General features: G+C 41.4%; 1 protein-coding gene across 1 annotated transcript in view; it reads left to right on the top strand.

The window, feature by feature from the left end:
• LOC127432950 (metabotropic glutamate receptor 5-like) overlaps window positions 1–25,403 on the top strand; it is a 36,853-nt gene extending 11,450 nt beyond the window's left edge. The window contains exons 4-9 of the mRNA XM_051684490.1: window positions 15,046–15,281; window positions 15,492–15,738; window positions 15,951–16,119; window positions 17,508–17,634; window positions 19,718–20,657; window positions 22,038–25,403. Of these exons, the coding sequence (XP_051540450.1) occupies window positions 15,046–15,281; window positions 15,492–15,738; window positions 15,951–16,119; window positions 17,508–17,634; window positions 19,718–20,657; window positions 22,038–22,917 (2,599 nt within the window). The 3' untranslated portion in view covers window positions 22,918–25,403. The remainder of the gene's footprint in view (window positions 1–15,045; window positions 15,282–15,491; window positions 15,739–15,950; window positions 16,120–17,507; window positions 17,635–19,717; window positions 20,658–22,037) is intronic.
• The last annotated feature ends 558 nt before the right edge of the window (window positions 25,404–25,961 follow it).

Genomic DNA, 25,961 nt, shown 5'->3' with positions numbered 1-25,961 from the left:
GCTTCAGTAAAGGCAGTTAATTAACATTATGAATTATGAGATTAGGTCTCATTCACTAATAATTGCATTTCCTTAGACTACACATAAACAGGTTTTTCTTTTTTTTTTTGCATACATGTGGTTTCAGTTGGTGCCATTTTTTTCCCTAACTATAGAATAAAGTTAAGTGTGAACGAATTGATGAATAATGATTTCTGTGAAAAAACATTGTTATATGCACAAATACGTGTATATGCACGGTTAGTGAATGTCTCCCCTTTTGAGAGTGAGGCTGTTGATTGTGTAATCAAGTCTTGAGAGGTGCCGTAACACAGAGCTGATGCTGAAATTCTGGGGCTGTTTCAAGAAGTATTGAAGTATTCAAGATTGACTATTTAACACTCTTAAACACATCAACTTTAGATAATACAGTAGGTCCTCCTCCCAGCTGACACAGAGTTAGAGACTCTTTTATGCATTTATTGACTGACAAAAGGATAATTGCTTATGAAAGATGCTGTGTATTTCAAGAATGAGACTTGATCTTGAAAAATTCGCACACACTATTCATAGTGTCAATTTATTCTTCCCATTTTAATCTCCTGGAATGTGACATCTTAATGACCTATTTTTGGCTTAATGACCCCAATTCAGTTCGCACTGTTCCATTAATACATCGCTTATGGATATTAAGGACTGAAATGATGTCTTTGATATATAATTCATTAAGAATAATCCTTCCAATTTCTGTCCCTGGACAGGAGTTCTTTAGTCGGTAGTCTGTTTGATAATTAAACTTTTGCTCACTGTTGGACATAAGGACTGTTTGATAATCTGTGTGTAATTTTTTTATGCTAAAACACTTTATTTTATCCCAGTTTAATGTTCAAAGACAACACAAAATAATTAAATAGGAGGGTGACTTCCTGAGCAGTGTGAACACTGTGGTGGCTCAGAGACAGTTTCAAAACATTGTTCTGTTTGTATGAGTGGTTCATTATGTACATTTTTGGTTCGGCCAATGGCATGATTGTGTGTTTGTGTGTGTTTGTGTGTGTGTGTGTGTGTGTGTGTGTGTGTGTGTGTGTGTGTGTGTGTGTGTGTGTAGAGAGAGAGAGAGAGAGATGTGAATAACAACATTACAAAGTTTGAGATACAGTTACCAGACTGTGTACTTAACATCTTTAATGAGGGAATGAATTTCAATCCCATGATAAAATGAAATGAAAAAAACGTAATATACAAATATAAAAAATATAAAACTATATTGATTTAAAGATGTTGATTATAAATATATAAAGATTATAATTTAAGTTTATTGCAAAATATTGAAATATACAAATATATACATTGAGAGGGAGAGCGACTCCATTGCGCCATTCACAGTGTGTCATGAAAGTGGGCGGTCGCTGCTGAGCTCGTTTGGTGATTGGTGGTTCTTTCTTTTCAGGATCATGAGTAGTGCAGTTTTTTCACTAGGAAGTCGAAATAACGCTGACTGATGGCTTCAACAGAAGCATATGTCATCGATTAAAAACCTTGGAGCTCAGGGCTGGTCTGTCTTTAAAAGTTTATAAGATATCGTTAAAAATCTGTTCATCTATGGAGAAAATGAATGGGACTTTTACTTCAGGAACCCGACTGTTGTGCACTATTACCAACACTGGCGGAGTGGAAGGGCATTTGAGTGTTTGGGAAACCTGTTTGCAATTCCATTTGGTGCTGCTAGTGGCACATACATTACACACTTCACCTTAAAGGAAGAGCTTCCATTAAATGGAATGGATAAGAACACCTGCTGCTAAATGTAAATGAGGGAAAGAGAATACAATTACTGAACAGGCTTAATGTTATAGGGTTGCTTTATTGTGTTTATCTTCCTATTCAAGTAAAACTATTTGGCAGTGTGAAACAGAGTTCCCTACCATCTCCATGCATATGCAAGAGTGGAGTGTCTGTGATCTCAGGCAGACTTTAATGCTGTCTATAATCTGCATAGGGACACACACACACACACACACAAACATTCAAATGAGCCTGTCGAGTTTAGTGTGGGAAAACGAGAGAGAGTGTGATACAGAGTTTCTCTTTAAAAGAGTAATTCACCTTGTAATGAAAATTCTGTCATTGTTTATTCACCCTCATGTTGTTTCAGACCTGCATGACTTTTTTTTTATCCGCTGAACACAAAAGGAGATGTTAGACAGAATGTTAAACTCAATCACCATTTACTTTAATTGCAAATTATTTTCTATAACTCCAAAGTGAATGGTGACTGAGGCTGTCATTCTGCTTAATATCTCCTTTTGTGTTCCATGGAAAAAATAGTCATACGTGTTTAAACCAACATGAAGGTGAGTAAATGATGACAGAATTTTTGTATTTTTGGGTGAACTAACCATTTAAATCACAAACCCAAAAGTATTTAAAATCTATGTCTAGGAAATGCAGAGACTTTTCAAGCATGTGAATGAGAATATTTCTGTCCTCTTCTCTTGAAGATTATTTTTGGAAAGTTTTCAATTTTGATTTAGTTTTTTTCCTAACAGCAGCCGCCTAATTTATGAAATGCAGTAATGAACTGATTTCTTTGTTTTTGTCTTACAGATTTTTAATACCCGCAATGTTTCAAATCATAAGAGAAAGAGATTATTTACAGTATGTTTAGATATCATCAAACTATTTGGAAAATACCTGTTTAAGTAAAGTGTAACAGACAGATAGCTTTGCTCTATAGTGGGGGCCTATATTTTGTTTATTTATGTTCTTGTGAATATTTTAACAGTATCTGTTTCCAAAAATGGTGTCAATGTCTTTATTCTGGACCTCTGGGCATTTCAGACAGCCTGGTTGGTCTAACATGCCTTGTTTATGGGGCACCAGTGAGCGTGTGTGCATGTGCCTGCGTGGGTGAGGTGTGTGTGTGTGTGTGTGTATATATATGCTTAGTGGGTGGCCGAGTTTGTGTGTGTCTTTGTTTGATGAGGTGTAAGACACTAGCTCTAGGGAAGAGGTAGCCAAGTGTCCCCCCCCCCTTTGGTTAAATGAGAGTATGACCACAGTGTCTCTGTTCCAATTCCTTCATCTCTGTGTGGCTACAAAAGTGATAAAATATCTTGAGACTTTTTTTTACAAAAATTCTGAGACCCTTCCCCCCATTTGTACTCATTGGCAAATACTGCAGTGTGGCTGTTCGACATAGCTGAAAATTATGTCTTGATATTTTTCAGCCTTTCACTGATGTTTGATATACTGTATATCTCAGTTGTTTATGTTTTTGCTCTGAAATGAATTAAAAGGGTGATTTTTTTTCTATTTTTTATTAGAAGAACCTTCATTTCAACCAAACAGCCATTGTTGCCAAATGGATTCAACATTTTTAATGCAAAAAGAAAAATACAGTAAAAATCTACTGGTAGTTAAAAACAATCAGCGTTTTCCACACTAATTTCCACTAAATAAACCAAGAAATAATGATATTTAATAATTTCATTTTCTGTGCATCAATATGACAATGTAATAAACAGCTATATTTAAAGGTGCACTCAGTAATTTTTTCCCCATTAGAAAAGTTTGACTCCTAAACAAATGAACTGTAACTTTAAAACATATGTATAAAATCATTACTCTTATCAGTAACCTTTTAAAAGCTGTTTTATTCTAAATGGGGCAGGGGCGCCCTCATAGGCGCGGCCATTTTAGAATCACATGTAAATCTCAGTAACCATCTTGTTATTGGACACTTTCACTCTTGGATTAAATTAATCATGGCTGATTGTGAATAGTAAATTTCTACAATGGCATCTGTAACTGAAAACTATTGATTTTGAATGATGCTGCATCCACACCACTAGGTGTCACTGTAAGTCCAAGATAACACGAGCAAAAAGTTACTGAGTGCACCTTTAACTACACATGTTTTGTGTTTGTTTGTGTGTATGTGTGTGTTTGTTTGTTTGTTTGTTTGTTTGTCTGTTTGTTTTACCAAAAAAAAAAAAAAAAACAGTTCAATACATGACAACTGTTTAAACTGACCAAATTAATCAAATTTACAACACTTAACAGCAGTTTTGTTACTGAAGTTTACATCAGACACTATTAAAACACTATTAACACCATTAAACACTATTAAATAAATAATACTATTAAATAATAAAAACTGCATTAAAATCATTGCGATAGTCACAGCGTTGTTTAATTATATAGCACCAGTCATACTTCCAATTCATTGCAAATCTATTGTTCAATATACTCTTTCACCCAGCCCTATACTACAATCAAGTTCATCTTTCATATCATTCAAAAACAAGTGTTTATGTTTTGAAAACAGTAATGTCTGAGCTTCACCTATTCACAACTGAATGGTTTTCAATTATTTATTAATGAGCAGTAGGTAGCCTGTGCCCAGCCATCCTTCTCTAGTGAGTGTGAGGATACTATATTTATTCGGTTGTAATATTTGTTGAGATGTTTGTCAGTGTGCAGCTGATCCATTACTGATGTGGGCTGATCTGACTCCCCCTAGGGACAGATAAAAAACTTTGCAGCTTCTTTGCAGCTTTTGTTGGTGTAAATCTGATATTATTTTCTGTCCTCAATAGAGCAGCATCCCACATAAATGTGTGTGTCATTCTTATGTGGGATAATTGCTAACGGATTAAAACTGATTCGTGTAGATTGAAGGTTTCATTCCAATATCAAAATGCCCATGAAAATATTTTGCCTGAAATGTTCACCATAACCTTTTTGGAAAAACAAATGTTCGGCTGTTTTCACCAAATCTAATTTTGTGCTATAAAAGCTGATTAAATGTGGTTGGATTAAAAGGTAAAACTTTACAAATGTTAGTATATCAAAATACAACTAATGTTAACATGTACAACTTTTAATTTAAAAAATGTAAACTATATGTAGTAATTAACATTAACCAAGAGAGGGAGTCGCGTGATGCCATGCTAGGTTCGGACGTGTGAACGGCGAGCTCTGCGCACTTTGCTAGTTTTTAACACTTTTAATGATATAAACCGGTGAGAATCGATTCACCCTGATTCTTAAAGGTGCAGTATGTAAGATTCAGAAACCCTTGTTATCAATGACACCTGTGGCCGTTAAGTGAACTGCAGCCAGCTACCTGTTGCTCGTGCTCGCACTCATATATTTAATGATACAGTTATGATTGTTTCACTACAAATTTTGAGACTAAACTAAAATACATATCAGCTAACATAGCATACTGATATACACATACAGCTACATACTACCGAACTATACCAGACAGTTTACTGTTGCACTGTTATGTTGCACTATTGTATGTTTTGTATGTCATATGTTGTACTATGAATAAGAAACCAGCGTATTTGCTTAAATTTATCCTGTATACCTGACTTTTAGTATAAAGAGAAGATCGTTGAAATTATTTGAAAGTCACGAAGCAAGGTAGCTTGCAATTCATCAGCGTTAGCAGGCAAGATCAAGTTAGTTAAAATTACACAGATCAATCCTTATGGCACTATATTTCACATGCTTTGCAGTTATGTAAACAAACGTGTCCAATAATAAGAACACCAATTCAGAGTCGGTTTTGATCCCCAAAACCGAACGAAGGTCCCTCCAGGAATCAAATGCCCTGCCGATTCAGTAGATAAATGTTGTTGTTTTTTTTTGTTTGTTTTTTTGGCTTACTCTGTGTTTGTGTAGGAGTCAGTGTTGTGCTGGGAGCTGGATATTTGCTGGATTCCATCTCTAAGATAACGTTACCTAATGTTGCAGTTTGATATCACTGTTGAATAGCGGAAGAGAAGCTATTACTGTCTGAGGCAAGGCTCTTGGGAGTACACATAAACGTCACATACTTTGGATTTTCCTGGCAAAAGCGACCCGCTCCCTTCGCATGAAAATCAGTCTACAGGCTTTAATAGGCAACCTAGGAAGTCCGGGAGGGGCTCATTTTTTAAGTTACAAGCCGTTCACACATTGGCAAAAAAAAAAAAAAAAGGCGAATATTACATGAAAATTGTTACATATTGCACCTTTAACTGTTTTATGAAGACAATATGTCATAGAGTTCAAAATCCTTGGGCTCTGGAGATATTAAAAGACACTTACATGCTCAAGCTGATACCCCAGATAGGGCCGCAGACCAGGGACTCAGTTTGAACGGTGCAGCGGGAGAAATTCAGTGTCAGCTGTTGAGTATGTCTGCAATGCTGGTTAAGGTCATTGCAGACTTGGAGGATCTGGCTGTAATACGTCGATTGAGTTGGTTTGGAGATCCGCTGAGGGAGACAGGCCCCGATCAATTCTGGCCAAATTTCTGAAGAACTGAACAGCCCCTTTTTTTTTCTTTTTTTCCCCACTAGGTTCTGCTAGCAGCTGGAACTTGTTCTGTGGAGGAACACACCTTCAGGACAGTTATGTGGATGAATCTACAAGTTTTTTGTGTTTATTCCACTTATTGGTTGGAATTTGCTTTATAGACTATTTTTTGCTGTGTAATTTAGTCTCACAAAATTTGTATAGAAACAACGGACTTCAGCAATCCGATGGCAAAGTTGTCGCAGGGACTCTCGTAGGCATACATGGACTGTTTGAGTTTAGAGGGATGGATGCCGGTTGGCGCTGTTGTGCGCGGGGTTAATGCGCACATTTTTCTTTTTTCTGTTTGTTTGGTTCGGGGGGAAGTTCGGGGTTTGATTGTTACACTAATGTTGGAATGTGGTCTTTATAATATTGTTTTTGACACACAATCTATTTTTTCTAATATGTCAAATGTTAATATGAGTGGATTATCTCACTCCATGTGGAATGTGAATGAGCTGGGGCACCCCATAAAAAGAAGGAAAGTTATGTCTTTCCTTAAACGTTAGAAATATGATATAGTTTTTCTTCAAGAAACGCATCTTTCCCTGCAGGAAACTGAAAAATTTGGGAAGATATGGGGTGGGCATGTTCCCTATCTGTCACTCACTCGACGTTGTGTCGATGTAGTGACACTAGGGGTCACTCTTGGAAGCCCGAAACACCTCTGGTCTTTGAAAAAAGGCCAATGAAAATTGGCGAGTGGTATTTGCATACCACTCCCCCGAAAATATGGGTTTAAAAGGAGCTGGTATGCAACCACTCATTCAGATTTTCTCTTCGGAGCCGAACGGTCGATGCTCACTGAGCTGAACTCCCACGGCTGTTCATTCACCTCTGCTGGATCTGACGGCAAATTTCAGCGGCTTCTTCCCCCTCTGCACTGTTGCACTGCAGAGAACGCCCCTGGGCGCTTCAGCAGAAACAAAAGAGTATATTCTAAAAAAAGAGTATATTTCTCTAAAAGAGCGGCACACACGGAACGTCTTTTTAAAGACGAGTCTTTTTAAAGATGCCTTTCCATTTGTGTGTTATTCCTGGTTGCGCTCTTTATCTCTCACCTTCTGATGGTCAAGATCGCTGTCTTTCATGTCTGGGCGCTTCCCACATGGAGACAGCGTTCGTGGATGGGTCATGTACTGATTGCGAGAACATGTCCATGGCAACGATGCGGTCACGACCTGCCTTTGTATGAAAGCAAGCCACCCCAGTGGTTCCCCACCCCGGTCCTTCTACCCATGGGTATGAGGCCAACACGGCTAGCACTGGAGGCGATTTGGGGACCCCAATGGGACCACCTCCGCCGGGTATCCAATAACGGACCTCCCATTCCCCAGCACGCTCGTCTGCCCTGATTGGGCTTCCAGATGAGTCCACCGGCTCGTCTCAAGGCGAGTTCGACCTCTTATTCGGAGCCCGCGAAGATGATGAGCTCTTGAGCGCAGCATCGGTGAACGGGCTCGTCCAGTCGGATGTGGAAGCCTCAGCTGGGCTCCTCCCCTCGGATGCGGTCGCCCAGTCACAGGCTGACGTGGAGATGACGGACATGATTTCCCGGGCAGCTGCAAGTGTCGGGCTAGAGTGGAACCCTCCGCTCTCCCCTGAACCCTCGCGGCTCGATGATTGGTTCCTGGGCTCGCGATACCGTTCACAGCCACGCCCCGCCCCAGTTCCTTTCTTCCCGGAAGTGCACGAGGAGCTGACAAGGTCATGGGAGGCAACATTTACTGCCCGGTCCCGATCTTTCAGCTCCCCCGCCCGCACTACCCTCGATGGTGGGGTGGCCAAGGGCTATTCGGCAATCCCCGGTGGATAAGGTGCTTGTGGTGCACCTATGCCCGCAGAGTGCCGCCACCTGGCACGGGCGCCCAAAGCTCCCGTCCAAGGCCTGTAGGTTTACGTTGTCCCTGATGGCCAAAGCCTACGGTGCCGCTGGACAAGGAGTGGTTTCCTTGTTCCCTGGGTCACATACCTGGTGTGCACGGCCGTCATCATGACCACGTCCACCATTCCATTTTGGCAGGTTTGGCGCTCCAGCGGCAGTCTCCCCGCCCCTGCGCGCCCAGCTGTGGCACAAATCCGCCCCCGATGTGACGGTCTCCACGGGTCACGAGGACAGGCCTCTTCCTCCCCTGTCTTAGACTGTTCCGGGGGTGGTCACAAGGAGCCAGGTAAGTGCTTCGATGTCCCTGAACTCAGCATGGCCATGACAAGGCGTGGCACCTCAGGCTCCGCCCCGCTGCGAGGCCCCACCCGCCGGTACGTCCGACAAGATTGTCCCCTTCGTCCCCCTCGCCCAGAGCTTGGACGCGTGGCTTGCGCTTTCCAACCCGTCGCGATGGCTGGTCCGGACCATCCGTCTCGGCTAAGCGATTCAGTTTGCCAGGCATCCGCCCAAGTTTAGCGATGTCCACTTCACCTCGGTGAAGGGCGAAAACGCAGCTACCTTGCGCGCAGAAATCGCTACCCTCCTATGGAAGGGTGCGATAGAGCCAGTCCCTCCAGCCGAGATGAAGCCGGGGTTTTACAGCCCCTACTTCATTGTACCAAAGAAAGGCGGTGGGTTGCGGCCAATCTTGGACCTGCGAGTACTGAACCGGGCTTTACACAGACTCCCGTTCAAGATACTGACGCAAAAACGCATTCTAGCGAGCGTCCGGCATCAAGATTGGTTCACGGCAGTAGACCTGAAGGATGCATACTTCCACATCTCGATTCTACCTCGACACAGACCCTTCCTGCGGTTTGCATTCGAGGGTCGGGCATATCAGTACAAGGTCCTCCCTTTCGGCCTGTCCATGTCCCCTTGTGTCTTCCCAAAGGTCGCAGAGGCAGCCCTTGCCCCGTTAAGGGAAGTGGGCACTCGCATCCTCAACTATCTCGATGATTGGCTAATCCTAGCCCGCTCTCAGGATGTGTTGTGTGCACACAGGGACCTGGTGCTCTCGCACCTCAGCCGACTAGGGCTTCGGGTCAACTGGGGAAAGAGCAATCTCCTCCCGGTTCAGAGCACCTCTTTTCTATGCTTGGAGTTGGACTCAGTCTCAATGATGGCGTGCTTCATGAACGAGTGCTCACAGTCTGTGCTGACCTGTTTGAAGGCGTTCAGACAGAAGACAGCGGTTCCACTGAAACTGTTTCAGAGGCTCCTGGGGCATATGGCATCCTCAGCGGTGGCCACTCCGCTCGGGTTGATGCATATGAGACCGCTTCAGCGCTGGCTCCAGACTCAAGTCCCGAGATGGGCATGGCACCGCGGGACACATCGCGTGGACATCACGCCGGTCTGTCACCGCCTCTTCAGCCCTTGGACCAACCTCACATTTCTACGGGCAGGCGTTCCCCTAGAGCAGGTCTCCAGACACATCGTGGTTATGACATACGCCTCCAAAACAGGCTGGGGCGCTGTATGCAACGGGCACGCAGCCGCTGGCTCCTGGACGGTCCCACGGCTACATTGGCACATCAACTGCCTCGAGATGTTGGCAATTATGTTCGCCCTGTGGAGGTTTCGGCCGTTGATCCAGGGCAAGCATGTGTTAGATCAGACAGACAACACGGCAATGGTGGCATACATCAAATGTCAAGGCGGTTTACGCTCCCATTGTATGTCACAACTCGCCCGCCGTCTCCTCCTCTGGAGTCAGCAGCACCTCAAGTCGCTGCGAGCCACTCAAATCCCGGGCGACCTCAACACTTCAGTGGACGCGTTGTCACGACATGTTACCCTCAGGGGAGAGTGGAGACTCCACCCTCAGGTGGTCCAGCTGATTTGGAGTTGATACGGGCAGGCACAGGTAGGCCTGTTCGCTTCCCAAAATCCTCCCACTGCCCGCTCTGGTACGCCCTGACCGAGGCACCCCTCGGTATAGATGCGCTGGCACACAGCTGGCCCCCTGGACTGCGCAAATATGCATTTCCCCTGTAAGCCTACTTGCACAGACCCTGTGCAAGGTCAGGGAGGACGAGGAGCAGGTTGTCCTGGTAGCACCCTACTGGCCTACCCAGACATGGTTCTCGGACCTCACGCTCCTCGCGACAGCACCCCGCCCCCCCCTAGCGAATTCCCCTGAGGAAGGACCTTCTTTCTCAGGGACGTGGCACCATCTGACACCTGCGACCAGACCTCTGGAATCTCCATGTCTGGCCCCTGGATGGGACATGGAAGACTTGAGTGGCCTACCACCCACGGTGGTAGACACGATCACTCAGGCTAGGGCCCCCTCTACGAGGTGCCTGTATGCCTTGAAGTGGTGTCTGTTCACTAAGTGGTGTTCTTCCCTACGCAAAGACCTCCAGAGATGTGCAGTCAGATCGGTGCTTTCCTTCCTGCAGGAGAGGTTGGAAGGATGGCTGTCCCCCTCGACCTTGAAGGTGTATGTAGCCGCTATAGCGGCACACCACGACACAGTGGATGGTAAATCCTTAGGGAAGCACGACCTGATCATCAGGTTCCTGAGAGGCGCTAGGAGGTTGAATCCCTTCAGACCGTGCCTCATTCCCTCATGGGATCTCTCTGTAGTTTCATTTCAGATTATTTTACTCTGGATAGGGGGACCCGGCAGGGTTGCCATCTTTCCCCCTTATTGTTCCGTGTGGCCCTGGAACCATTAGCAGCCACGATAAGAAAGGAGGATGATTTTCCAGGGGTGGTGGCGGGAGGTATGGTGCATACATTTTTGCTTTACGCAGATTATATTTTATTATTTTTCTCTGACCCTACTAGATCTATGCCTTACCTCCACAGAATTATTAATTCCTTTTCTAAATTCTTAGGATACAAAGTCAATTGGTGTAAATCCGAAGTTTTGGCTCTGACAGCATACTGCCCAGTAATGGCTTTCCAGCCTTCCAGTGGCCCAAACAGGGCATTAAGTATTTGGGCATTTTATTCCCAGCAAATTTGTCTGATTTAGTTAGAGTTAATTTTGACCCCTTAATAAAAAGGTTTTCGAGCGATGTGGACAGGTGGGCTTCATTACATTTATCCATGCTTGGGAAGGTTAATGTTATTAAAATGAATTGTATTCCAAAATTTAACTACCTTCTACAATCTCTCCCTGTAGATGTCCCCCTCTCTTTTGTTTTATTATTATGTGTTCGGTCTCAGACATTTGGCTCATTGGTCGCTTCCACCTGAGAGAGCCCCTCCCTGGTTTTGTATTGAACAGGAAGTTCTTACCCCTATTTTGCCATTGCAAAGCCTTTTTATCAAACTAACCGGAGTGGTTAAGTTACACCCCGTTATCTCGCATTTGCACTTGGTATGGACAAAAGTGTCCAGAGTGTTTAATTTGGACATTTATTTAAATGTTGCCTCAAGCATATGGCTGAACTCTAAATTATGTATTAATAAGTCCCCTTTCTGCTGGTCAGACTGGATTGTGTGGGGGGTTACTACACTCGGTGACCTATATGAGAGTGGAGCATTGAGATCTTTTGAAAATTTGGTTCAACATTTTGGGATTCCCAGATCTCAATTCTATAGGTATTTACAGATGCGCCACCTGCTCTGCATTGTTTTTGGGAGTAGCATACACCCCCCTAAAGCGGCAGATACTCTGGGAGAGTTAATTACTGCTTTTGGAAATGGTCATGAGGCATCAGTGTATTACTCCCTGCTAATTCAGAGTCTGGGGGATGGAACTTCAACTTTTCTCAAGAGTTTATGGGAGAAAGATTTAAACTTGGAATTGGAGGAGGGAGTGTGGGATAGGGTTCTAAAAAACATCAAGTCTGCATCTAGAGATGCAAGGGTTCACCTTATGCAATTCAAGATTTTACATAGATTCTATTGGACCCCCTCTAGATTGTATAGGCTCGGTCTTAAAGACACACCCACCTGCTGGTGATGCCAATCAGAGGGTGGAGACACAACCCATGTTTTTTGGGAGTGTGTTAAGATCCAAGAGTTTTGGTTGAAGGTTCAGAGTTTCATATGTGATGTTTTGGGCACTCGAATTTCGTTTTGTCCCAGACTCTGTATTCTGGGCGATGGGGCGATCATAAATTTGGGAGACAAACACATAAAAAATTGGGTCCTGACCAGTATTATGATTGGCAGGCAGATTATTTTAAGGGGATGGAAGTCAGGTGGGGCTCCCTCATTTCCAGAGTGTTGTTTGGAGATGGGGAGGGTGGTGGCTTTTGAGGAGATGTCGAGCAGAGGGCTGGGGTTCGAGATTTGTTTGCTAGGAAGTGGGGCAGGTATTTGGTGTTTTTGGGGGACTCTCAGGGAGGGGCTGTGGAGAGAGAAGTTTAGTTTTAATTATATATGATTATTATATTTTCTATTTGTGACCACAGGGGTGTTTGTTGGGGGTTGGGGTGGGGTTGGTGGTTGGGGAGGGATGGGATGGGTAATAGTGGGGGTTAAATGTTGACTCAATGTATATATGTTGTGTTTTTTCTTTGTTATATGTTTGAGTCAATAAAACAAAAAACAAAACATTAACCAAGATTAATAAGTGCTGCAAAAGTAATGATCATTGTTAATTCATGTTAACATTTGCATTAATTAATGTTAACGAATACAACCTTAATGTAAAGTGTTACAGATAAAAAAATATTAATTAATACAATTTATGGATTATCTGTTGCACAGGTTAAGTAAAGATCACGTTTTATTTGCAGAGTTTAATCATAGTTACACAGTATCAAATTCCATATATGGCCGATATAGCTAAATATCGATATCTTGATATTTTTCTGCCTTTTGACACTATTCAATATCTTGTTATTTATGTGTTTGCTCTAAAATGGCTAAATATTTAATCAGAGGTACCATAATTTCACCCAATCAGCCATTGTTGCCAAGTTGAGGACATCCATGAACAATTTTAAATGATGACGCAAACAAATCAAGTCAGTGTTTTGTGCAAATATTGAAATGGACAGTTCAAGTTTAAATCAAAGATGCTATTACAATTTCTAGTTGTCATAGCACACAAAAAAGTAGACATGAACCTAACTTAATGACTAAAAAATGCATAAAAGTCATTATGACATTGATATGTCTGTTTCTTTTATATCTGCACCAAAATAATATTGAATATATCGTAAATCTTCGGCATACAACCTAACCCTAGGGGCCCTAATGGAGTAAGAGGTAAACAATCTTTTATCTTCTGTAAAATGCTGGCAGACATGTTTATAAAAGGCTGGGGCGCCTTTGGCATTTTTGTTGTCTTTTTAAGGTTTCCAGCAGCAGTGGGCAGAGGAAGGCTGACCCGCTAGGGTCAGTGTGTGGGTTTACTAAGCGGCTCAGCTCTTTTCTATAAGATGATTCAAGCTCCTGCTAACATGCCCCTCTTTGCTTTCCCTCCCTTCGCTTTTGCCTCCAAGGACAAGTTATGAAAGCCTCTCCTTTACCTACCACGAGAACAAAAATGATACCTCCCACACACTGCTGAGTTGTGTAACATTTAGCACTATGTGGCTAGTAAGTGTTTGAAAGCATAGATGGAGAGAACACTGAAAAACGAGAGGCATGAGTGTATGTGTATGAAAGAGGAGGAAGCAGACTTTCAGACAAATAGACGGAAAGAGTCTCTTGCTGTCCAAAGATCTACTTTGCTGCATAAAGGAATAGTTCACCCAAAAAATTTAAAATTCTGTCATCATTTATTAGTTTCAAACCTGTATGACTTTCTTTCTTCTGTGGAACTCAGAAGATTTCAATATTCTAAAAGGATGCAAAAGCACCATAAAAGAATCATAAAAGTGGTCCATATTACTTGTACACTATATTCCAAGTATTCTGAACCCAGGAACAGACTCAAGTTGTTTTTCACAGAAAATTTTGACATCTGCTCTAGCTCTCTTAGAAGAGTTCATAAGAGAAGGAATGTCTCATTCTTGAGCGGATGTTTTTTTTTCTTCAATGAATTGTTTGATCTAGTTCACAACTAAAAGTTGTATAAGTTAATAATATTTAATGCATTCTGAACTAACATGAACTAACAACTAACAATTTTATTTCCATAAAAGAACATTAACTAAAATTAATAAATGCTGTGAAAATATACTGTTCATTGTAAGTTCATAATGCCTAATGCATCCACTAATATGAACAAATAGAACCATATTCGAAAGAGTTACCAAAGATTAGTTTACAAATGGGACTGATCAGGTTCTCTATAGTTCAACTCACTGATCTTATCACAGAAGTTAACAGCTCACTAGATGGGAAGTTTATCAGTGGATAACAATGTACATTTCTAATATAAATGTTGAGTGGAGCCCAGAAGTCATATGGACCACTTTTAAGTTACTTTTATTATTCTTTTTGGGTCCTTTTGAATCTTGAAACTTCAGTCCCTAATCATTGTAACTGCATAGAAAAACAAACAAACATGGGAAACAGTCTGCAAAATGTTCCCTTTTGCATTGTATGGAAGAAAGAATTGCTTTAGGATTATTCCTTTAATGGTATATCCTTTGAGAGGTAGCACATATATATCATGGAGAAGTGGCAGCCAAAGTCTGTCACAGTAATGTCAGTATGAAATAATGGCTGCCTGTGTCCCGAAGACCTACTTCATAGTGTAACCTGGTCATAAATACTGGGCTTTGCCTTCTACAGTATTTGGGTCAGTTTGGACTGGGAGCTCCCTGGTTGTGTCTCAGAAGCCATTTCAAGGGAATTTGTTATACAAAAAAAGAAAGAGAGTTTCTGCGATTCATTACTCGCTTGCTTTCTCTGTGCAGTGATGGTTGGGCAGACCGCTATGATGTCACAGACGGGTTCCAGAGAGAGGCAGCAGGGGGAATCACAATCAAACTGCAGTCTGCTTACGTCACCTGGTTTGACGACTACTATTTGAACCTGAAGCTGGACTCTAACAGCCGGAACCCCTGGTTTCCAGAGTTCTGGCAGCATCGCTTCCAATGCCGGCTGAAGGGGCATCTGCAAGAGAGCACCAAATACAACAAGACCTGCACTAGTGAGTTGAACGTGCAGTCAAACCATATTAGAGTGACCAGGTTACTCATTTTCTGTCCGTGCTCTTAGTTTATACCTATAAATATCTATCCATTTTATCCATCCAAGGGTGTAGGAACAATTTGAAAGTGGAATGGATGTCAGAGCCATGGCACAGTAGCTAACGCACATGGGTAATGTTTTTTTTTTTTTTTACTATGCCAACTCACAGAGAAGGAGTCGCTCCGACACCAGTACGCTCAGGACACAAAGATGGGCTTTGTGATAAATGCCATCTACTCCATGGCTTACGGTCTGCATGCCATGCAGAAGTCTCTGTGTCCTGGCTACACGGGTCTTTGTGAAGCCATGCGGCCAATTGATGGAGGTAAACTCTTAGAATTCCTCATGAGGACAGACTTCACTGGTGTGTCGGGGGAAGTGGTGCTGTTTGATGAGAACGGAGACTCCCCGGGGAGGTAACAATCTTTCCTTTTCAGCACCAAACAAAAGTAAGAATGTGCTTCATAGCTCCCCTCAAAGAGAATATAGTCATACTCGGTAGACAGATCTTTCTATGATATCATTGTGAAGTAACTGTCAAAAACACATATTTTACAGACTAAATGGCTAAATAGGCAAACCATGTAGAGAGTTGTGGAGGTTTATAGCAGTGTTTTTTATTTTTTAGATATGAGATAATGAACTTTAAACAGATGAGTGAAGAGGACTACAGCTACATACATGTTGGCAGCTGGGACAATAGCGGGCTGAAGATGGATGACGAGGAGATTTGGACCAACAGCAGTGCTATCATCAGATCAGTATGTAGTGATCCCTGTGAGAAAGCTCAGATCAAGGTGAGATAGGCAGTGAAGAACTCCTTTAAAAGAAAATTAGTGATTTCAGTGTGTTTTGTTTTGTGTTTGTGTTGTGTGCTTGTTTTGTTTTGTCAAAACCCCATCCACTCTAGCAACACACTAAAACATTCAGAACACCATAGCGACTCAAATCACCTTAACACCATAGCAGCACTCCGGCAAAAACCCACACCCTAACAACCACCTGGCACCACCTAGAACACCCTAGCAACACCATAGAAAAACACTAAAAACCACTCAAAACACCTTAACAACATAGCAGAGCTCTGGCAAAAACACCACACACCCTACAACCTAGCAACCACCCAGAGCACACTAGCAACAGAACAGCAACACACAAATAACCACTCAGAATACCTTAGTGACTCAAAACACTTTAACAACATAGCAGCGCCATGGCAAAAACCCACACACCCTACAACCTAGCAACCACCCAGAGCACACTAGTAACAGCAGAGCAAAACACTAAAAACCACTCAGAACACCTTAGCGACTCAAAACACTTTAACAACATAGCAGCTTCCTGGCAAAAACCCACCAAACCTACACCCTAACAACCACCTTGCAACCACCTAGAACACCTTAGCAACAGCATAGCAAAACACAAAAAAAAACACGCAGAACACCTTAGCAACTCAAAACACCTAAACGCCATAGCAGCACCCTGGGAAAAAAACAACACACCCTATAACCTAGCAACTACCCAGAGCACCCTAGCAACAGCATGGTAACTAACACATGAAAAACCACTCAGAATATCTTAGCAACTCAGAACACCTTAACAACATAGCAGCACCCTGGCGAAAACCCACACACTCTAACAATCACCTAGCTACCACCAAGAACACCCTAGAAACAGTGTAGCAAAACACTCCGAATATCTTAGCAACTCAGAACTCTTTAACACCATAGCAGCACCCTGGCGAAAAACCACACTCTCTAACAATCACCTAGCTACCACCCAGAACACCCTGGCAACAGTGTAGCAAAACACTCAGAACACCTTTGCAACTCAGAAATCTTTAACACCATAGCAGCTTCCTGGCAAAAATGCATGACACAACCTACACCCTAACAGCCACCCAGAGAACCCTAACAACTGCATAGCAACACACGAATAACCACTCAAAATACCTTAGCGACTCAAAACTCCTGAACAACATAGCAGTGCCCTGGCAAAAACCCACAAAACCACACACCCTACAACCTAACAGCCACCCAGAGCACCCTAGCAACAGCATAGCAATACACTAAAAACCACTCAGAACATCTTTGCATCGTGGTGTAGTTTTTTGTTTTTGTTTTTTCAGAAAATGCATAAGTCTCATCACTTATATAACTTGACTTCAGCTTTTTCACTGTTTCAGGTGATCCGTAAGGGTGAGGTAAGCTGCTGTTGGACCTGCACTCCGTGTAAAGAAAACGAGTTTGTGTTTGATGAATACACCTGCCGTGCATGTGAGCTTGGATCCTGGCCTACCGATGACCTCACAGGTGATTCTCGCTCCAACCTCAAAACAAAATGTTCTTCTTCTAGTTTAGAAGTCTTTGTGTCTTAGCACACAGTTCTGAACACAAGATTAGCTCCAAAGAACCAACCATATTGAAAGAAATCTACCAAGCTTCTCATCTTGTACAACAGTGGGTGATAAGTGTCTTGTATCTGGGTCACAGAATAACATGCAAGATCCATTTATCTCTCAGAGCATCATTGGAGAATCTGGACCATGGCAACTTAATGCCAAAAACAGAGATTTGGACTTGGCGGGGGTCCCCATCAGTATGTTCCAGAATTGCTGTCAAGCTTAAGCCCTAAAGCAGCAGTCTCTCTGCATGTAGTACATTACTGAGTGTTGTGGCCGCTCTGCTGTTCATTCAAGACTCTTAATGGCATTTATTAATAGGTCATTTTGAATTGTACCACTAAAGTGTTTTTTTTTTTTTTTTTTTTACTAGTTTTTGAGTTTTGTGCCAGGGTTTAGAAGGAACTTTTGACCAATCTAGTTTAATAAAAGGGTCAGATATCTTGAGAAATAAAATTTTACTTCATCTTTTGAAATAAAATACTTCATTGTACTTTGAAAACATATCGTAGCTTAAACAGTGCAAACTAGAATTAAAATTAACAGCAGAGCCACAGCTGACATTCACGGCAGATGGGTTTTCCTGATGTCATCAGGCAAAACCCGAAATAATTCCGAAGCGCTATGTGAATTGTGTTTTTTAAAAAGCTTTCAAAAGTTTTAATTAAATCCATATTATCCATTAGGAGACATGCCAAATTAACATGCTGGGATTTAGACATGTGTGTTTGAAGCATGGGAAAACCACTCATTGAAAAATAAAAAATACCATGTAAGGGGCAAATTCTAAACAGCATTTTGCGTTCTTAAAGGGCACTGCGTGAAGGGGGCATTACTCAAAAAGATTACATTTTTAATGTTATTGCAGACATAGGTCTGATTCAAATGAAGGTTTTAGTGAAAATAATATTTACTACCATACATACAACATAACTTACGGTACTACCGTATTGACGGTATTACCGTTTAAAACAATACTGCGGCACCATTAGTATTTTGAAGCTTTAGTAACGCAATACTACCGTAGCACCAGTATACCGTGCAACCCTACTGCGGACAATGGTAATGAAAAATTAATTTAGAATTGTTTTGGTTAAAAAAATAAAAATAATAAAACTTGATTAATATCATAAGTTGACCACAGGAAAATAAATAAATAATTAAAAATAATGTATGATACCAACCATTTTAAAGGAGTCAGTTTGATTTTTCCAAGTACTTGTTCCTAAATCAACATGTTTAATAAATGATGTTGTTAATTTTTTTAACCCTAAACCTAACCCTATAATCTGATTGGTTTATATTGTTCCAGGACCAACAAGGATGTTATACAGGAACATGTGATACTTGGCAAAATCACCATCACCCTTTAAATAAACAGAATAGGATGATGTTCAAAGGATTGTATTTATGCTTATAATATTGATAATCATTGTAAACTCTGGTCATCACTTTCTAAATTTGCTTTTGTAGTTTATGGTTTTTGAGTGTTAAGAACAGCATGTGACCATTAAATAACACGTCAAACCTCCGCAGTCCCATCAGATCAGCCTCATTAATGGCTATCCAAAGTGTAACTTAACTAACTGTAACATCTTTTGATGCAAATTACACATGCTAAATATATCAGGGCTTGTTTATGCCAGCCTCTGATGCATAATGTATGGTGCTTGGTTGAACTGATGGTTTTGTTTGTTTCTTTCACCTTTTTACATAAAGTCGCTCTGAAATTCTGCTGCCAGTTTTCCTGTGAAATCTGCATAATGATGGATGTTTGCTGCACAATTTTTAATGTTACATATCAGTGGATCTGAGTAATTATAGACACAGGCATTATACTGACTTGGTTAATTATGATAAATAGTGTTTGCACTGCTTATAGATCTTCCAGTTGTGTGATTGCGAACCCTAAGGTGAAAACATTTCATTTGAAGTTCCAGGGCAATGTGTGGACCTAATTACATAAAAGTATTTTTCAAATTCTTGATCCTCAGGGTGTGAGCCAATCCCGGTGCAGTACCTTCTGTGGGGAGATCCTGAGCCAATTGCAGCTGTGGTCTTCGCCTGCCTTGGCCTGCTTGCCACCATCTTCATCACCTTAGTCTTTGTCAGGTTCCACGATACACCTGTGGTGAAGTCCTCCAGCAGGGAGCTGTGCTTCATCATTCTGGCTGGTATCTGTTTAGGGTACCTGTGTACGTTCTGCCTGATTGCCAAGCCACATGTGGCCTACTGCTACTTGCAGAGGCTGGGCATCGGGCTGTCACCTGCCATGAGCTACTCTGCCCTGGTCACCAAGACCAACCGCATCGCTCGCATCCTTGCCGGCAGCAAGAAGAAGATCTGCACCAAGAAGCCTCGTTTCATGAGTGCCTGCGCCCAACTGGTCATTGCCTTCATCCTCATCTTGATTCAGCTGGGTATCATTGTGGCGCTCTTCATCATGGAACCCCCGCAGGTGATCTATGACTACCCGTCTATACGCGAGGTGCACCTCATCTGCAATACCACCACGCTTGGAGTTGTGGCACCATTGGGATACAACGGGCTGCTCATTCTCAGCTGCACCTTCTACGCCTTTAAGACTCGAAATGTCCCCGCCAATTTCAACGAGGCTAAATACATCGCATTCACCATGTACACTACCTGCATTATCTGGCTAGCATTTGTGCCAATTTATTTTGGTTCAAACTACAAGATAATCACCATGTGTTTCTCGGTGAGCCTTAGTGCTACCACTGCTCTATGCTGCATGTTTGTGCCCAAAGTCTACATCATGTTAGCCAAACCGGAGAGGAACGTGCGCAGTGCGTTCACCACATCGACGGTTGTGAGGATGCACGTTGGTGATGGGAAAGCTGCCTCAGCCGCTAGCCGGTCCAGTAGCATGGCTAACCTGTTCAGACGCAAAGGATCTGGTACAGACACTGCAAGGTCAGTATCAAAAACTGCAACATGCTAAGTCCACAGCACCAAATTGACCATTTAAAGTTTTACATACAAGCTAGCATCTGGACACTTAGCCAGACTTTAAAATGTATGAACGCCATTGCATTAAAGGAATAGTTCACCCAAAACTGATAATTCTGTGATTAACTTACCATTATGCTGTCTCAAACTCATGACTTTCTATCTTCTGTGCACTACAAACAAATATATTTTAATGGAGATATGATGTGAATATGCAATGCAAGTCAATTGGGTCCGACACATCCAAGCTCCAAAAAGGACATTAAGGCAGCAGAAAGGTAATCCATACAACTCGTTGTTTAAAACATGTCTTCTAAAGCGATCTGATCAGTTTTGGGTAAGAAGAGACCAAAATATAACTACTTTTTCACTATATATCTTGCCATCTACAGTCTGCTAGGCATGATCATGATTACACGTCATCGCATTTGAAGCATGCACAGAGTGCTGTACAGCACGTGTACATGAGCAGAGTGCTAGCAGATGGTGAGATTTAAAGAATCTTGAAGTTAGTTCTAAGAAAAGGTTTTGCATCATTTTTTGCTGATGCCACTTGGTTTAATATTTTGTTTGGCATTTTAAAATGTGGCTTAATTGTCAATATACTTTTTGGGGTCACTATATATAGTCATATTTGTAGAGTAGAGATACATTATTTTGTTTAGTTATGTAAAACAGTATTTGGATTGACAAACATTTTTTATTACTTTATCATTTATGTTCCCTTAAAGCTGTTCAGTTTAATTGGATTCATGCTGAATGAATTTAGGGATAATTAGGCATAAAATGGCAATTATTTTATGTCAGTTCTCAAAATCCTTATTTAACCTCTTTATAATAAAATTATATTCCTTCACCGCTCTCAATTGCAGAAAAAGAAACTGCTGAAAAAATAAATAAATAAAACTTTGAGGATGAAAATGTGTTTAGACTGAAAATGAATAAACTACTAAACTGAGCATGTTTCAGAGGACACAAAAAAAAAAAAAAAAAAAAAAGAAATTGGGGGAAAAAAGCCAATTTTCCCCTCGAAAGAGGGGAAAAAAAGCCTCATAGACTCCCAACCAATTACCCTGTCTGCATGTGAATCATTCCTGGAGTAACTCCGAGGTTTTGTGCATTTGGGTCGATGAGCCCCAAGGGGCATTGAGAGCACTGAAGTTAGAGATTTCCTGTTGGACGTAGAGAAGTAGATGACAATGGTAATTGCTGCTGTAATGGCTGGGAGAGATAGTTTTAGCCTGTAATGGCAGGCTCAGTTCCCTCTTGCCTTTTAGCTGTGATGTCACAGACTGGCATATGTTCAGTCTCCAGCCATAATCTAATATGTGCCTCTTTCCACAGTTCAAATGGCAAAACGGTGACCTGGGCACAGAACGAGAGAGGTTACAGGCCAAACCTTTGGAAGCGGATCTCCATTCACCTTAAAAAGAAGGAGGAGGCCAACCAGACAGCCATCATTAAGCCCTTCTCAAAGGGCTGTGACCGCACGCCAGACACTGGGGTGAAGCTAGCATATGAAGGGCCTCAGAAAAACCAGCGCTACCCTGTATCCTACTGCCCTCGTGCCCCATCACCACTGCCGACTGTGAGCCAGCGGACTTCTATGAAGAGATGCGAAGTGGAAGACCATGAGGAACAACGTGTGCCGGTAGTGCCGCTACCTTCATATCTTACTGAGCGCTTGTGTCATGGCGCCCCACCCCAGACCTCCATCATGGATCAGATCAGCTGTGTGGTCAGCCATTTCACAGCCAACATCAGTGAGTTCAACAATATGATGCTGCCCAGTTCCCCACCAGGGACAGCTGTAATTGTCGCTGCCCCAGTCCCAAGACCCTGTTCCCCTTCTTTCCACCGGCACCCGCAAGAATGGCAGCGCCCCTCCACCGTCACCACCTATGCTGATGTTGTGGCTTCAGCAAACACCAACCCTCGCTCTGCGGTCGGCATTGCAGGGGGCATTATGGCTAGTGGGAATAGCAGAGCTTCACCAGCCAGTCTTTTTGAGAGCACCTACGACTCTTCGTGTGCTGTCAGAACCACTGATTTGGAGGACTTGGGTGCCTTGACTCCCCCATCCCCATTCAGAGACTCCTCTGTGGATTCAGTTAGTGAATCTCCCACGTCCCCAGCCTCAGAGATGCCCTTGTGCGAGCCCTGCTCTCCCATATACGACCAGCTGGTGCTTAGGCACTACAGCCAGAGCTCCTCTTCACTCTGAGAGGCTGTTCAGAGGACAGGAAGGGGACAGGCAACTACTAAGAGTGTGCATCTGCTTAGATTGCAAAGCTGAACTGTAAATGTCCAGGAGTGTAAACTATTAATATACAAGCACTCACAGAGGACTTTTTATGGTGCTTGGAATCCAGCCCATCCTCAAAATACTGATAGTTTGAGATCTGCGTAAGGGAAGGCACTTCACAAAATGACTTTTCAGCTAATTAAGGATGTACTTGATATGCTCTTGTGTATGAGAGCACTTGGAAAACTTTCAGGACTTGAATTTTATGGTCTCTTGACAAGATGTAACTGATGTGAAAGATTATGTGTTTGGTTTTCAGCCAGTATAACATTCCAATGACGTCAAACCACAAAGGCGTGGAAACTAACAATGTTCTGCACCAGGCTACGTACACTGGCGGCCAAAATTTTGGAATAATGTACAGATTTGAAAGAATTTCTTCTTTCTACAGAAGAAATTGGTACTTTTATTCACCAAAGTGGCATTCAACTGATCACAATGTATAGTCAGGACATTAACAGCATGAAAAATTACTATTACAATTTGAAAAGAAATTTCAGAACTTCTTAAACTACTTCAAAGAGTTCTCATCAAAAAATCCTCCGGGGCCTGGGTAGCTCAGCGAGTAAAGATGCTGACTACCACCCCTGGAGTTTGCGAGTTCGAATCCCAGGGCGTGCTGAGTGACTCCAGCCAGGTCTCCTAAGCAACCAAATTGGCCCGGTTGCTAGGAAGGGTAGAGTCACATGGGGTAACCTCCTTGTGGTCGCTATAATGTGGTTCGCTCTTGGTGGGGCACGTGGTGAGTTGTGCGTGGATGCTGCGGTGCATGGCGTGAAGCCTCCACATGCGCTATGTCTCTGCAGTAACACGCTCAACAAGCCATGTGATAAGATGCACAGGTTGACGGTCTCAGACGTGGAGGCAACTGAGATTTGTCCTCCACCACCTGGATTGAGGCGAGCCACTATGATCCATAACACTCTTTTCCAATTATCTGTTGTCAATGTCTGTGTTTCTTTTTGTTTTTCTGTTTCAAAAGTGGCTTTTTCTTTGCAATTCTTCCCATAAGGCCTGCACTGTCAGTTGAGGACATGTGAGGTGTCTATTTCTCAAACTAGAGACTCTGATGTACTTAATCCTCTTTAGTTGTACATCTGGGCCTTCCACATCTCTTTCTGTCCTTGTTAGAGCCAGTTGTCCTTTGTCTTTGAAAACTATAGTGTACGCCTTTGTATGAAATCTTCAGTTTTTTTGGCAATTTCGAGCATTGTATAGCCTTCATTCCTCAAAAAAATGACTGACTGAAGAGTTTCTAGAGAAACAGCAAAATCTGTACATTATTCCAAACTTTTGGCCACCAGTGTAACTTAAGTTTTTTTCTGGCCTTTTGCCTGTCAACAAGATGTCAGCATCTTGCACAGTTCTTTACATAAAATAAAAGTGCAAAAGTCTGAATGTAGGTAGGACCAAACTGAGACTTGAATCTTTATAGGAATATTCCAGGTTCAATACAAGTTAAGCTCAATCTACAGCATTTGTGGCATAATGTTGATTACCACAAAACTTTATTTTGACTTGCCCTCCTTTTCTCTAAAAAAGCAAAAAAAAAAAAAAAAAGAAAAAAGAAAATTAGGTTACTGTAAGGAGTAATGGAAGTAAATGTGACCAATTTTTGGAGGATTTAAATGCAGAAATGTGAAGCTTATAATTTTTTAAAAAAAAGCTAATTAATTCTTCTGTTAAATCTTTGAGCTGTAAAGTTAAATCCAAATTTTTATGGTTGTTTTTAGGGTTTACAGTGTTACGTTGTCATGGCAATGAAGTTGCAAAATTTGATATATCTTTACACAGAAAAGGTTAGTAATAGATTTTATCACACTAATATTATGTTAACACAAAATGTTTACATCTTGTTGCTATAATTTTTAAACAGTGTGTTTTTTATTGTTTATGGATTGGCCCCATTCACTTCTTTTATAAGTGCCTTACTGTAACTGCGATTTATGCATTCCTTTTTTATATAATTAATGAGTTAAAAATATTTTTAGTGGGAATCAATAACCACAAATGCTGTTTATTGAGTTTAACTTGTATTGAACCCAGAATATTACTTCAAGTGCAAAACATTTGTTTAAATATTGATCTTTTTTTTTATTTTATTTTTACCCTAGGTTAGAGGTTGCATGTTGTGCCATAAAAATTATTATTATTATTATATTTTTTCATAATAAGTTATATTTAAAGTGAATAAGAACAAGTTTAGTTACTTAACAAAGAAATGTCCCACACTTTAGTTTAGACAATGTGTCTAAAATTACTTCTGCCTGTTGGGTAGACAATGTCTAATCTCATATCCAAGATCAGGTCAGTGTATTTATACAAACATGGCCAAGCATTAATTGAAGTTTTAGTTGAAGAATCACTCTAATTTAAAACATGTAGAGAAAACTGAAAAAAATTAATAAAATAATAATAGCCTTTTACATTCCTCAATGTAAGAGAACTAAAAAAGAAAAAATTTAACAAGTTATGTGTACTTAAAGCAATATATATATATATATATATATATATATATATATATATATATATATATATATATATAAACGAGGGGCTTATAAAGTAAATATACAATTAATATTTAATTTAAATAATTTCCTTGTTTTGATCCAATCAGGCTTGTGGTCCAAAACATACACTCTGTGGGCCAAAATACATGAGCCGAAAACGAAATAGTACCCATTGTCATTACACTTTGGATATGGTTGTTATAAATGGGGCATTACAGTTTTGACTGTCTTTATTGATAAAACTTATAACTATAAAACCTAAAACCACATGAACTTCTCCCATTATATATAAGGTTTTTTATTACCTTCTAATCTAAGTTTAAGCGCTCAAATTTTACTGAAGTGCACATTGTATCTATCAGCAAACTTTTATTCTTTTAATCAATGTGTAATATTCTTATTGAATAGATGTTATGTAACAAGGTTACATGTTTGCATGCAGAACAGTGCCAT

The sequence above is a fragment of the Myxocyprinus asiaticus genome, chromosome 42, assembly GCF_019703515.2.
Source record: "Myxocyprinus asiaticus isolate MX2 ecotype Aquarium Trade chromosome 42, UBuf_Myxa_2, whole genome shotgun sequence".
Taxonomy (NCBI): Eukaryota; Metazoa; Chordata; class Actinopteri; order Cypriniformes; family Catostomidae; genus Myxocyprinus; species Myxocyprinus asiaticus.
The sequence above is the reverse complement of the archived record's forward strand: the minus strand, read 5'-3'. Positions and strand labels throughout refer to the sequence as shown.